Here is a 14,499-nt window from a genome sequence, read left to right on the forward strand (position 1 = left end):
TCTGATGTATTTATAGACTGGAAAAAAGTGTGGGTTTACAGTTTTGATGCGTTTGATGAAATGGAAAAAACAAAATTTTTCTGCCCATCACAGAAAAACGTTTGGTGCATCACTACCTTAAACCAGTTGAGAGCAAACAACGGCAAATGAAAAGAAGTCAATGGTATCAGCTGGGAAATGCTTGAGGAACCTTTTGGGAGTCAACGGGATTTTTAAAAATCCATTTCACTCTATATTGTTGTTTCCCACATGAAAAAGACAGGAAACCAACTTCAGGCCAAACAAACTACACATAAACAATGATTCATTTTAAGGTGATCTACATGTGTGGTAGTCAAATAAATTATGTATATTTCTGAGTGATGCTGCAGTCATTCTTACCTTCCTCCTGATGTCCGTGAACCGGGAAAAGAGTAACGACAGGTAGAACGACAGCTCCAGTATGTAGTAATAATGGATGTCCACAGTCAGAGGCTGCATACATACAAGGAGAAAGTTTTAGAACATATTAAACAAAATGATATACCTTTTAGCAGAGTTGTTGCAAGAGTATTGTGTTAACGTTTACCTGGTAAGGGTAGTTGTACCAGCACTCTTTAGTGTTCCACAACCACGGGGTCTAAAAAATAGAGTCAAACCAAAACGTTGAACCTTAATGAAAATACAGGTAAATTCCAGAGACAGGAGCAGCTGTAATGGTGGATTTATAGAGAAACCTAAAAGTACAATGAATGAGACAATGAGTGCTGCATTTCACTAAATGTTCTGCAGAGAAAAGAAGCTGGACTAAAGAGCCAACAAGGCCTACACTTAAATCCTGAGTAAATGTGTTACAAGCAAACTGTGACCCGTCACTGTGCTTGAGTTTAGTTCTCCTGCACTGCTCTCCAGACCTGCTCTATTAATAAATCCCACAGAGGCTGGAGGCTGGCGCCTGCAGCACCAAATACCGGGGAATGAGCTACTTTTCACAAAGTGCTTCGTCATGCAACTTGTGTCTCAGAGATTTTTTTCCAACTCTATCTCGGCTGCTGCTGTGATTGCTATTATGTATGCACTTTCATGAATATATTTATGATATATGTGAAACCTCCTAAGCTCTATTTTTCAGTAATAATCAGTTAGCTGACTCATACTCAGATTTATCTCATGTGGCTTATCGTTCAGCAGCATCAGCACCTGCCAGATACTCTGACTTTTAAAAAAGAGGGAGCGATTTTATTGGGACTACTGGGATGCGCTGATCCCCTGGATGAAACACTGTTGCAGCTTTTAATGGAGGAATTAGAACTGTCTAAAAAGGTATTTGGTGCAACAATGTTTAGAAAGATTGTAGAAGCTGGCAGTCCAGCCATTACACATAAAACATGCCTAAAAAGCTAACATCTGTAACACAAATCAAAGAAAGCTTACCTTTTTAAGAAAACGCACTCCATAGGTGAATATATACAGGTAGAATGTAAATCGCCACCTGAAGTAAATAAAGAGAAAATGTATTGAGTATAAAAGAGTTTTTCTTGTTCATCTCTCTTCAATCAATCAGCCTTCCAGTAAACTGTAGCTTGATAATGATTACACTTTCAAGGCCATCACGACCTTGAAACATGTTGCAATAACTGCAACAGGCTATTTTGAGCCTTCAAGTGGTTTATTAAATCCTTTGCTAGTTGTAGGTTAAATGTTTCACTTCATTTAGTTTATTTTGAAATTATCGATATTTAAAGGGATATTTTGTATGTTTTTGTTGAGAACTATGTAGAATTGACAGGAGAGATTACTTTCTGGAGTATGTGGAAGTATTAGGATTTCAAGGAAATCTTCAATTCAAACAAGTTGTGCTGTACAGCACTGATTTATTCCCATCACTGGATATTTAGTGATGTTCTTATTCTTAGGTCTGCTTCCAGCCCTCCCTGCTCTGAGCTTTAAATAATCCTGCATATACTTTAGTTTCTGCACAATGATGTAATCAGGAGTTCTGCCTCTGAGCTTTACAAAGCAGAAACTGCTGGAGCTGACACGGCTGTGATCAAAGACTTGCTGACAAGGAAGACATACCTACTTTATGAAGCCAGCTTTTAACAGTCAGCAAGAGAGAAAGGGAATTTAGGGCCTTCCAACAAGCGAAGGCGAATCTTTGGCTAATATCATGCAGCCTACATTCAAATCAATTTAATTTAGTTGAAATATACTTTAATAATCCAAACGGGAAAGGAGGGCACACGGTTTTTTGCCAAATGAAAAAAAAAAACCTTAGGTAGATTAAAGAGTAAAGGCATAGCTTGCCATGTGAAAGCATCTTCATCATGATTTGTATAAAGATTTTGAAACAAAGATGTTCCAGCTGACCTCAAATTGGACCCGAAACCCTCAATAACTCAAAGGAGAGCTGCATAAATCCTTTTTCTGTGGCTGATTAAAAAATGCAGTTGCAAGCCTTTAATAGATACAAGATAAATAATCACCAAGATAACATACAGCCTATGGGAAAGCATCATTAGGTGCTTTATGTGCCTGATCAAAAGTATTATAAAAGCAAATTAAGCGGACGAGCGTACCTGGCACAGATTGAAAGAGTGTTGCATGGCAACTGGTTGATGGAGCCTGCAAGAGTCTTTTTCAAGTGTTGCTAAAAAGCTGCCATGTACAGAAAAAATAAAACAAATCACAATGACTCACAACTGCTTTTTTTCAATAAAGTTCTGAAGTGAAAACAAATGTTTTTTTTGGTCAAAATTCCTGACACTTTTTCACAGTGTGTAACCTGTTGTTGAGATAAATTACGATTTTTCATTTAATTTTCAGGAATTTGTAAATAGCACCAAACTGAGGAATGCTTTTTAAGGCTAAACAGTTACAATTATGCGCTATGATGAACTTGCTTATAAATATACATAAAGCAGGGTATATTATAAATATGCCTTACAAAAGATTGTTTTAATAACAGAAAATGAACATGCATATCTAATATATTATAGGACAAATACTGTCTATTCAAAACACCAAAAGAACATCCTTGTTCTTCTTAATGATAGAACAAAATAATAAAAGCTAACGCTGCCTCATTTATTTTGCCTTCTCCAGGTGGGATTTAGGAGTACTGATTGGCAGTTAATGGTTTGTTTTCACGAGCTTTTTATTTGATTGATTTATTAAGAAAAATTTTAAAGAAAAAAAGGGTAACTTTTATTTTAAACAGCAGACAGTGCCTTTAGTTTCACAAATGTATCTCAAACTTTGTTTGAAAGAATCAGTAATCAGTCTTGAAACATTTTATCCAACATTAACCAATCTACAGTATATCTTGACGTTTTTAATCTTGTGTCAACTGAAGGTGGTCCTGAGGCAAAAAAAAAGTAACTAAAATGCTTCCTAATTGTGTTTTTTTAAACAAAAACCTTAAAAAATTTTACATAAGTCAGACTGTGTTTTAAATAATTTCTTTTTAACGCAGAATAATCCGGTTCAGGTTTAACCTAACTATTTTACATTTTCAGAAAGGATAAAATATCAACTTCCTGATGTCAAAAAACTATGAAATAGTTCTATAATTCAGCAAAATTGGAAATAATTGATCAGATATGAAGTTTAGCATCATTAAAGCCTACACTCATCTTGTTGTAACAATAGAGAGCTGAAGAGATGAACACAACTGTACAGCTACAATGCAAAAACTCCCCATTCATCATCTAGTTTTATTTTCTATTTTATCCACTCAAGAGAGTTCCTGCTGCAGGTTTCTTTCTTAAGATAGAAACTTAATTACTCTTTTGCTGTTCATCTGGGCAAAAAAACAAAAGCTTGTAAACAAAAACTCCATGCACAGTCATCATTATTTCCTTAGTAAATATGGTTTCTACACACTGGTTGTTTGCACAATGAAAAGAATACAAAACAGATCAGCGGTCCACACAATGGGGAGACAAAGAATCCTATCAGACCAGGACAGCTGGGCACGAGAGCTTAATTACAGCACAATTGCTGCTGAAGGGACTGAAGTCAGCCTCGTTTAGAGACCTGCAACAACCGAAACAGACAACCTGGACTATTGCTAAGCCCAGAGGTCTGCACCATTGATTACACTGCAAAAAACAGCGTTCATGCAGTTGTTCCTTCAATAGCTTGAAAGCATATTTGAAAAGCTGAGAGGGGCAAAAATCCAGTTTCTTCTTGTGCAAGAGAACGCATGTTTTAGCTTTCTCAGAATCCTGTGTGACGTTGTAACATGAATCCAGCGGTCTAATCAGTCAAAGGTGTTCTCCTGAGAGAACAGCAGCCTCAGGCGGATCAGAAGATAGGAGGCTCCCCGTGTCTCAAACTGCCAGATTTGCTTTAATGGTGTCAGACATGACTAGGCTCTGACAGCAAAACTGGCTCTTTGGCCTTTAACATCACACTGCTAAGTAACTACAATCTCCCTAATGGCAAACGCATTACTGCAGATTAGCTGGATCTCTGTTAGCGTCTTGAGTGGGTTTGTGATCCGATGGATTTAACTATTAACCCCCAGCATGAAAACTGGTTAACTGAATCTAAAGCAGCATTTTTTTTTTTTCACTTAAAGGGTCAAAGCAGAATTTTAAAAATCAGAGATTATTAGCTGATTGTGAATTGACAGTATATCCATTGGATATGTGTTGACATCTGAAGAGCAAACACAAAAAAATTTAAAGATAGTAAAAAAAAGAAATAAAATAATTTGTTATTATGTTATTTTTAAAAACTGGCCCATCTTATTAACACAATTTTGGTTGCCTTGTGTTTTTCTGTCTTAGTAATAGGTTGCTAGTAGTAAAGTAGTTTTCTGTTTGCTTGTAGCATGTTATTTGTTGAAATAGAACAGTTTTTCCATAACCATTGTTTTTTTCTACATTTTATTTTATCTTGTCTGCAAACCACACAGGGTGGCACAGTTGTTGGCACTGTTGCTCTGCAGCATGAAGTTACTGGATTCAAATCCCAACAAGTGCCTTTTTGCATGACGTTTCTACGTTTTCCCCATGCATGCTTGGGTTCAACCTCTGTTTACCTGATGTATCACCCATTTTTGGTTATTTGTTCTCTCTAAGCTGTCCTTAAGTGTTAGCGTATGTGTGTGTGTACATGGTTTCTGTCATGTGGGTCAACCAGTCGATTAATAGCCATTTGATGGAATGGTGAGCAGTCCATTGACCGCTGGAGATTCACAATCCTGCGACTCTGCATTGATTAAGCTTTATTACGCATGGTTGAAGAACAATGTTTTATTTCTTTTTAAATTGTTGCGTTTTCTTATTTTCTAGGGGGATGGGGTGTTGCCAATGTCAAAGGCTGCAGGTCAATTCACCCCTTCACCAATTTGTACCACCATGATGACATTTATTTCCGTTCTACAACCTTTTCCTACCTGTAAACAAGCCATTTCTTACTCATGTACTTAAATGACAGCATATCAGTTTATTTCCCTTATTAGTATTTTGTTGCATTCTGTGGATAAATAAATTAATATAAAATACTCTAACTTAAGATATTATTTAATTTACCTGAGTAGCATTTTCTAAAGACTTTATATTACAGCCCGTTTCCAATAATTGGGTTTCTGACTCTTGATCATGTTAGTTGACTTTTATGAAATTTGACAAATGAGCCAACTACATCAACTATGAGATGGCTCCTTTTCATACACAAAAACTGAAAAATGTACAAAATGGCTATTTGGGAAAATAACCAACAGCCAACATCCTTCCATTTTGTCTACTGTCTTATGTTGTGTTTTGCAGACAAAGCAATCAAAAAGACTTCACTCTTACTTTTCAGGAACTTTAATGGACATGTTAACATTTCTACATTACCATCTCCAATTAGTCTAAATGGATCTTTTATTACTGTTTGCTTTCATAAAGCCACATAATTTACCTCTTCTCCCATAAGGTATGAAAGGGAACTTGCGGTAAGCATGGTACCTGCTCAGATAAGTTATCTATCATTCCTGCTTTTACTACAGTCACTGGCTCTCTTATTGATGCATGGCAATGCAGCACGGCCTATTCAAATCAGCCCTCACTTATATATCAGCTCTACTGGTGAGTTAAAGGGAAGCACTATGCAGCAATCATTAGGCAGAATCATTGGTCACTGTGATAAGATTTCTTTGGCATGTTACAAATCTGTAATTTGTTTTTAGTCAAACTTGGGTCTTATTCCATGCAGGGCAGGTGGCTTACAGCCAATGTAGGAGTGATATGTCTTACATGCTTTCACAGAATCTGGTGAGGGTGCTCGGCTTCTCCTGGTTACGTCGCTGCCGGAACCAGCGCTGGATCGTGCGCACGTCCCAGTCAAGCTGCTTGGACAGGCCCTCCAACCTTTTCTCGTCTGGATGCTAGTGAGAGAATTAAAGCACCCCGTGTGTCGGGTTCACCTTTTTGATGTAGAACAAATTCATTAGACAAATTACAATCAAAAATAAAAACACATGTTCTCACCTTGGTTATAGCAGTGAAAACCTTCTCTAAGATAGCATTCGGCTGTGCCTTTTGTGGCCCATTGGCCTGGATCTTCAGGCCCATTGCACATGGTCTTGCAATAAACCTACAATAAAACACACCACTAGACTTCAAAACAACGGTTTCAGCATGAAACAATAAAAGCACTTCAGATCTCATAAAACTGTTGAATAGCCTTTTAATTTTGCCCAATCAGAAGCTATGAATCAGATACAAACGTCAGCGTCTTCTAGAGTGCTTGAGCCCTAATTCCCATATTAAAGGACCACAGTGTCTTTGTGATCAAAGTGGATAACACATCTATGTATTTGTTAAACAAAAAACAGAAGTTATTTCGTATCTTGGCTATTATCGTGTCTTTTACAGAATGTTTCTGCTCACTGTAACTGCAAATAAATCTTAACAGATAAAATATATTGTTTTGTGGTTGCTTGTAACCACAACCAATTAAACTCAGTCCTAACGTCCCTACTCTTCCTGAGTCTGTCTTGCTTGAAAGCTCAACTGATTAAATTCTACATTTCTGACTCTGGTTCTGTATTGAAAACCTGCAGACTGGATATGGCTGCAGAACGTCAAATAAATGAATATGCCTCCACATTTGATTTATCTCCTAAATATTTCATGACTAATGTGATATACATACATTATGTACCCTCATTGGGTTGGACCCCCTTTTGCCTTCAGAACTGCCTTAATCCTTGGTGGCATAGATTCAACAAGGTACTGGAAACATTCCTCAGCGAGTTTGGTCCATATTGACATGATAGCATCACACAGATGCTGCAGATTTGTTGGCTGCACATCCATGATGCGAATCTCCCGTTCCACCACATCCCAAAGGTGCTCTATTGGATTGAGATCTGGTGACTGTGGAGGCCATTTGAGTCCATTGAGCTCATTGTCATGTTCAAGAAACCAGTCTGAGATGATTTGTGCTTTATGACATGGTGCATTATCCTGCTGGAAGTAACCATCAGAAGATGGGTACACTGTGGTCATAAAGGGATGGACATGGTCAGCCACAATACTCAGGTAGGCTGTAGCGTTGACACGATGCTCAATTGGTACTAAGGGGCCCAAAGTGTGCCAAGAAAATATCCCTCACACCATTACACCACCACCACCAGCCTGAACCGTTGATACAAGGCAGGATGGATCCATGCTTTCATGTTGTTGACGCCATATTCTGACCCTACCATCCGAATGTTGCAGCAGAAGTCGAGACTCATCAGACCAGGCAATGTTTCTCCAATCTTCTATTGTCCAATTTTGGTGAGCCTGTGCGAATTGTAGCCTCAGTTTCCTGTTCTTAGCTGACAGGAGTGGAACCCGGTGTGGTCTTCTGCTGCTGTAGTTTATCCGTCTCAAGGTTCGATGTGTTGTGCGTTCAGAGATACTCATCTGCATGCCTTGGATGTAAGGAGTGGTTATTTGAGTTACTGTTGCCTTTCTATCAGCTCGAACCAGTCGGGCCATTCTCCTCTGACCTCTGGCATCAATAAGGCATTTGCACCCACAGAACTGTCGCTCTCTGGATGTTTTCTCTTTTTCAGACCATTCTCTGTAAACCTTAGAGATGGTAGTGCGTGAAAATCCCAGTAGATCAGCAGTGTGAAATACTCAGACCAGCCCGTCTGTCACCAACAACCATGCCACGTTCAAAGTCACTTAAATCACCTTTCTTCCCCATTCTGATGCTCGGTTTAAACTGCAGCAGATCGTCTTGACCATGTCTACAGGCCTAAATGCAATGAGTTGCTGCCATGTGATTGGCTGATTAGAAATTTGCGTTAATGAGCAGTTGGACAGGTGTACCTAATAAAGTGGCCGGTGAGTGTATATATCCATTTGGATAAGGAATGCATGAAAAAACGGGTCCCAGATTGGATTTACCTCAGGTAACATAATAGCTCAGTTTAAGTTGCCTATATAAGTTTGATGCCAGACACTTCTGGGCTAAAATGGGGACCCATTTGGGTCCTGATGTGCTGCACGATTTGAATGTTCCTAATATCCATTTAAGACCTATCTAAGACCCACATAGGCTGCTCAATTGGTTCAGCTGATAGGAGTTTGGTCCACCAAAGTGGGTCGCATACAAGAAAACCATTATGCACCCAGTCCTATACTTAACCTTCTGCATGGGGCCTACATGCACATTTTAGCTGCCCAAATTAACAATGTAATATTTCAAACATTATTTATGGCTCTGTTGTGGCTTGTGAATAATAGGCTAAACTGGAAGTGGGGCACCTGATAAAATTCTGCTTAGGACCCCGTAAAGTCTTGGGTCGGATCTGGGTTTAACTGAGATCTGTGAGGCCTCAGTGACTACTTCATATGATTGTAACTGCTGTAATCATCATACTATGAACCATACTGATGATTCAAAAATAAAAACACATGCAAAATGCATTAAGGCGCAACACGACTGAAATGTGAACAAAAAACGCCAGTATTTATAAAGGAAGCCTATTCCTTGTTTTGCTGAAAAACAGGTTTGGTGTGCAAGGACAGGTTAGGTCTGGTCAGTCTGCTCTGACAGATGCATCAAAGGCAAGCAACGCTGTAGGCCTGCAGAAGAAGGATGTTGATGTGTAAGCTAACCAGATAACATACTATTGTTTGGGTAGGGGGGGCGGGGGGCACAGACAGCAGCGCAACGTCTCATCGACACAACAAAAGCGCATCCCCATCACCACCTGCTTCATTTACCCCGTCAGCTCAGAACCCACCTCTCGAAAACCAGCCGTATCATAAAGATGCAGAAAGCCAAAGGACACGCCAGATAGAGATCCTCGGCTTGCGGGAACGTTGCCTCATCTGTGTTTTTTAAGTCAGCCCAGGTCACGTTATGGGGGAGCCAGAAGCGCTCGTTCCAGAACCACGCCAGAATCCCGGCCATCTCCCTGCAGCAGACGCGATGGAGGAACGGAGGGCTCGATGCGTCTCGGAGGTCTCTGTCGGGGAGATCCGACTCGCCTGATGAGGAGAAATCCGTGTGCGACCGCCGTCCGTCCGCTTCCCTTCAACTATCCCAGTGTAGGGAAGTAGACTCAATCAGCTCCTCAGCAACTGATTGGTGCGTTCAAATGTCATGCAATAGCCCTCAGTCAGTGCACGTTATAACAATGTATTACTACGGCTCTATCAATATAAACCAGCACGTTTTTTAAAGAAAATATCACCATGACAGTCAGCCTTGCTTATTGTGTTAAAACTAAATGAGACGGATTAATTTCTATACATTACTAGTTTAAAAAAGATAATTTAATGTGTAAACCTAAAACCTGCGATGACCTGCCTTCTAGGTCAAGTAATTGCTCCGAAACATCATCACAGTCAAACTCAACTGATTGTCATATAAAGCTATAGGCTGGGGGTGCAAGGACATGGAAAGACGTTGAACGGAAACACCGGATGGTTTGTCAAACTCTGACACCTACTGGCTAATTTAGGCTAGTACAACGACCTTTTCTCCATTTTTTATTATTTTGCATCAAGCTCTTCGGTCCAGCTCATAGAAACATAATTTCTGCTTTATTATTTTGTTGTACAAATAATAATAATAAGCTCTTGGAAGATCATCTCATATTAGGACTGTTTGTCCCTCCTGTAGTTATTGGATCTTTTGGTCACCTTTTGGCACATAATAATAATTTCTTCTTAGTTAAGGTTTGGGATTTTTGTAATTTTTTAAAGGATATTTTTGAAAAATAAAGATGAATAGTGTATTCAAATGCAACCAAATGACCCCTGTGATTTATGCCCAGTTGGTCTATTTAGTAATACCTCTTGTTGACACAATAGACTATATTTTATAAAAGAATCCTGAAGTTTTTTTTTTCCAACAATTTTGTTTTTAATCAACCATACTTAAAACAAATTAAGAATAAAAGAAAATATTTAACATCTATAGAATTCAGTTAGTAACCCAAACTGTATTATTTTACTTGTGCAATACTAGAAACTACATGTTTTTTGCAGTTTTGATATGTTTCTTACACAATATAATAATCAGCATTTAGACAATTTTGAAGGCCATATGTTTAAGACGTTGTTCTTTATTTCTTTTTTTATGTTTTTTATATTTCTCTCTCTAGCTGAATATTTTTGTTTGTGGCCACCGAAAGCACAGAAACAAACAAACAAAAGAACCCAGATATGTGAAGAAATTAGTATAAAAATCTTAAATGATTAATGTATGATCTAAAGATGAAATTGCATATCATCTCTGGTAATTTCTCCAAATTCCTTTTGATGGTCTTGTTAAAAAAGACAAATCAATAAAAAACCTGTTTCCTATTTTTTGTTTACAACTTATATCAAGAAACTGAGGCAAAAATTTGCACAGGTTCACCAAAGTTTGAGCAGTAACAGTTTGGAAAAGCTTTTGTTGGTCCGACGGGTCTGGATTTCATCTGCGATAGGGTCAGAATTTGATGTGAGCAACATCAAAGCATGGAACTATCCTGCCTTGTATCAACGGTTTAGGCTGCAGGTGGTGGTACTGTGATGGTGTGAGGGATATATTATTGTCCTGTTTTAGGCTCCTTACTCTCAACTGAACTTTGTTTAAACACCACAGCCCGTCTGAGCATTGTTACTGACCATTTTCATCTGTGTACCCATCTTCTGATGGGTACCCATTTACACATGGGTAAACTGTTCTTTTGTCTACGGTATTCCAGTGACCTCCACAGTCACCAGATCTCAGTCCGACAGAGTACCGTTGGGATGCGGTGAAACAGGAGAATGGAATCATAGATGGGCAGCCAACAAATCTTGTCATGCTATAATGTCAATTAGGACCAAACATCTCAGTGGAATGCTTCCTGCATATTTTTGACTATACTCCATCACAAATTGAGGCAACATTGAAGAAAAAGATGTTGCAGCTAACAAGATGAATCTAAGGAAGTGGCCCCTAAGTATGTTTTGTACTATGAATACTCCCAGAAAAACTCTAAATTTAAGTATGAATACATACAACTGCACAATTTTATTTTGGTCTATTGTTTAGCAGTGGTCAGGTAAAAATGTCTTTGTCTCTTTAAATTCTGTCTAACTACTGGAAGTTTAACTCGTTTACAAAGGAAAAACTGCTCCTGCCTCTTCTTCACACTGTGTGTGTCCTGCTGGAGTGTCGCATTTTTTTTTTTTTATTGAAACCAGTTATTAAAACCACTGCAGCTTTGTCTTTAGCATTCTCATTCAAAGATATTCAGATGTTTAACCTGCCGAGTTTTACTGTCAGAAGATGTCTGCGGCAGTGGTGCACAATTTGGGTGTTGTTTAGATATACCCCAGCTTCAACACCTGATGTACATCAATAGGTTATTAACATGCCATCCACATCCCATCAAGAACGTGATGGGATGTGGATGAGGTTAATATATCATTTAAATCTGATATGTTGGAGAAGAGACATGTTTAAAACATGGAGGACACCGGGCTCTGAAGGCCAGAATTGGACATGACTGTCTAAAGTTGTCAAAATAAAACATGAAACTCTGAAGCAGTTTCGATGCTCAATAATTAAGATTTACTTGTCATCATCCAGACCAATGACAAACATCTCCGGTGCAAAGCCAACATTTCTTGTCAGAGCAGTCTTCTGTGTATATAGGTGGTTTCTGAGATTTTTTCCTTTTTTCATTGCATAGCGTTTGACTTTCGCTTTCATACTGTTGTGGGTTTAGTTCTTTGGCTGGATTTCCTCTTTATTTTGATGACTTGTGATTTCATAGGTTCTCCTTTTAGTTATTTAAATCTCGTCAGAACTTTCCTGCTATCTTTGTTAAAGTGAAGCTTCAGTTTAAAGTATTTATTTTTGTTTTATTGTAAAAAGTCTTCACCTCTTTATTGTGCTCATAGTTTTTGTGTTTTTACATCCGAGTTCCTTTGTGTTGATTATCCAGCCAGCATTTAGGTTACAAGTAAGTGAATTTGTTAAATCATTTGTTAAATTCTTGTCAATTCCAGTTTAGAAGTACCTAATTTTTTGTAAAATGAATAAATCTCTGCCAGCCTGCTTCCAAATTCTTTATATGTATATAATTTTTTGATGTTTTTTATATTTCTTATAATTAAGCTTTGCCACACCGGACTATTTTGTATAGACCTGTGCATGTGGATCTCTGCTGCAAACATGACTCATTATCCTCAGGTTCTCTGAAAGCAATTTTTTCAATTTTATATTTTTTAATTTTATATAATTCTATTGCTATGATTTAAAAAAAACTATTACAGAACTAGGTGATTTTCCCCTATGATATTTTGCTACGCACGTCGTAGCTGTCAGATCCTGGTAATTTTTGCCTGCTACTAACCCTCTTCCACCAGTAGGGGCGTTAGGAGCTGAGGAGCTGGTCGTCAGGTGTTTCGCATATTGTCATCAACTGAGGACTATAAGAAGGAGGCGAGCCAGTACTTCGACGCCCGAGTGTTTTGCCTCTTAGTGGTATTTTACCTGGCCAATTCTTGGTTTAAGATTATTGCTTATCTGAGAAGATTCTGTTCCTTGCTCCTTGACTAATGTTTTGTTTTTGTCTCAGGTTGACTAAGCCTCGTTCTTGTGAGACATCAGAAGGAACTTTCAAACTGTTTTATGGACTCTGGATCCTTGTTTGTGTTCCGCTGGCAGCCTGATCAGATATTGTCCTCACAGCTTCATGCGAACGCTGTCCACCCTCCTCCAAACCTCTTTGAACTCACCTGCTACGCCGTGCTGCGTAGCCATCGCTCACCAGGATCACAACCTCTCTCCCTGGCGGACTTAACTCTACTTAATGTAAGCTTTCACCATAGAACGTATTTGAGAATTTCAGTTGTGGTTTCTCACCTGCGTCCGTTTTCCCTTACAGTCTCCCTGCTACTTCAGTTCCCTGCACCTGAGTTCCAAAATAAAAGTTTTACTAAACGTTTCTCTGTTTCTTCGTATTTTTTTGCATGTGGGTCAAATCGGCCATCAACATTATGACAGAACACTCAGGCCAGCCGGACCCCGCAGCAAAACTACGAAGAACTGTTTCGGAACATGGTCTGGCGATTCAGGCGCATGATTCAACCCTCTGTTCACTCCTAGAACAACAGCGACAGGTTAGTCAACAGCTTGGGGAGATGACGGCACTCTTGCAGCATACTTTAAGTATTAGAACTACCGCACCACTGGAGGCCGCTGCAGAGCCTTCGGTTACGCAGCGACTTCCGCATGGCCGGGACGTCACTTCCCCCTGCCCGGAGAAATCTTCCGGTGAGGTGGGAGGTTGTCGTGGATTTTTGTTACAATGTTCCTTAGTATTTAACCGTTCCCCACAGTCTTTTCTCCATAATGATGCAAAGGTGTCTTATATTTTAGGGTTGTTATCTGGTAGGGCACTCCGATGGGCAGAAGCAAGATTTACTAACTATAACCATTTTGGCTGCACTTACAAAGGGTTTTTGAAGGATTTTAGATCCATTTTTGACCTTGAGATGGGTCAGACTGATGTGGCTCGTAGATTGTGTACGCTTAAACAACACAATCGACCGCTCACAGATTTTTCTATAGATTTTCGAACCTTAGCGGTTGCGTCTGGTTGGAATTCCAGCGCACTGAAGTCAATGTTTTTTCAAGCTCTAGACGAAAATTTAAAGGATGAACTAGTATTACAGGAGGGGCCAGAGAACCTAGATGAGTATATTGATTTAGCCCGCTGAGCGGTTCTTTCCTAGAGTGCAGTCTTCTACCACTCACCAGCCGCCAAGCCGGCCGGTACAGGCCTCAGGTCAAGCTGAGTCCAAGCCCATGCAGCTCGGTTGGGCTCGGTTGTCTAAGGATGAGAGAATTCATCGACGTGAGGCCAGGCAGTGTTTTTATTGCGGGTCGCCCGAGCATTTTGTTTTGGCTTGCCCGGTTCGGCCAAAAGGTCGGGTCCACCGGTTCTAGCAGGGCGACCCGTGGACCAGAAGCCTCTTGGCATGCCCTCACATTTCACTTTATCCGCCACATTAGTATTAAATCAACAGA

At 39.4% G+C, this 14,499-nt stretch overlaps 1 protein-coding gene and 1 long non-coding RNA gene across 4 annotated transcripts in view; one reads left to right on the plus strand and one right to left on the minus strand.

Moving 5' to 3' along the window:
- cers6 (ceramide synthase 6) overlaps positions 1 to 9,551 on the minus strand; it is a 33,704-nt gene extending 24,153 nt beyond the window's left edge. Inside the window, exons 1-6 of one of the 3 annotated variants that reach the window (XM_047369594.1) lie at positions 9,224 to 9,551; positions 6,465 to 6,570; positions 6,231 to 6,361; positions 1,414 to 1,471; positions 569 to 619; positions 382 to 474 (exon numbers count right to left, since the gene is read on the minus strand). In XM_047369594.1, coding sequence (XP_047225550.1) covers positions 382 to 474; positions 569 to 619; positions 1,414 to 1,471; positions 6,231 to 6,361; positions 6,465 to 6,570; positions 9,224 to 9,393 — 609 coding nt within the window. In that variant the 5' untranslated portion in view covers positions 9,394 to 9,551. Of the gene's footprint in view, positions 1 to 381; positions 475 to 568; positions 620 to 1,413; positions 1,472 to 6,230; positions 6,362 to 6,464; positions 6,571 to 7,131; positions 7,181 to 9,223 lie in introns of those variants that run through there. The other 2 variants (XM_047369593.1, XM_047369595.1) reach the window with 2 other exon arrangements.
- Positions 9,446 to 13,411, plus strand: LOC124870795. Its single transcript, XR_007038892.1, has 3 exons — positions 9,446 to 9,570; positions 12,837 to 12,951; positions 13,046 to 13,411. It is a non-coding gene; the product is annotated as an uncharacterized LOC124870795 (long non-coding RNA).
- The last annotated feature ends 1,088 nt before the right edge of the window (positions 13,412 to 14,499 follow it).

The sequence above is a fragment of the Girardinichthys multiradiatus genome, chromosome 7, assembly GCF_021462225.1.
Source record: "Girardinichthys multiradiatus isolate DD_20200921_A chromosome 7, DD_fGirMul_XY1, whole genome shotgun sequence".
NCBI classification, from domain to species: Eukaryota; Metazoa; Chordata; class Actinopteri; order Cyprinodontiformes; family Goodeidae; genus Girardinichthys; species Girardinichthys multiradiatus.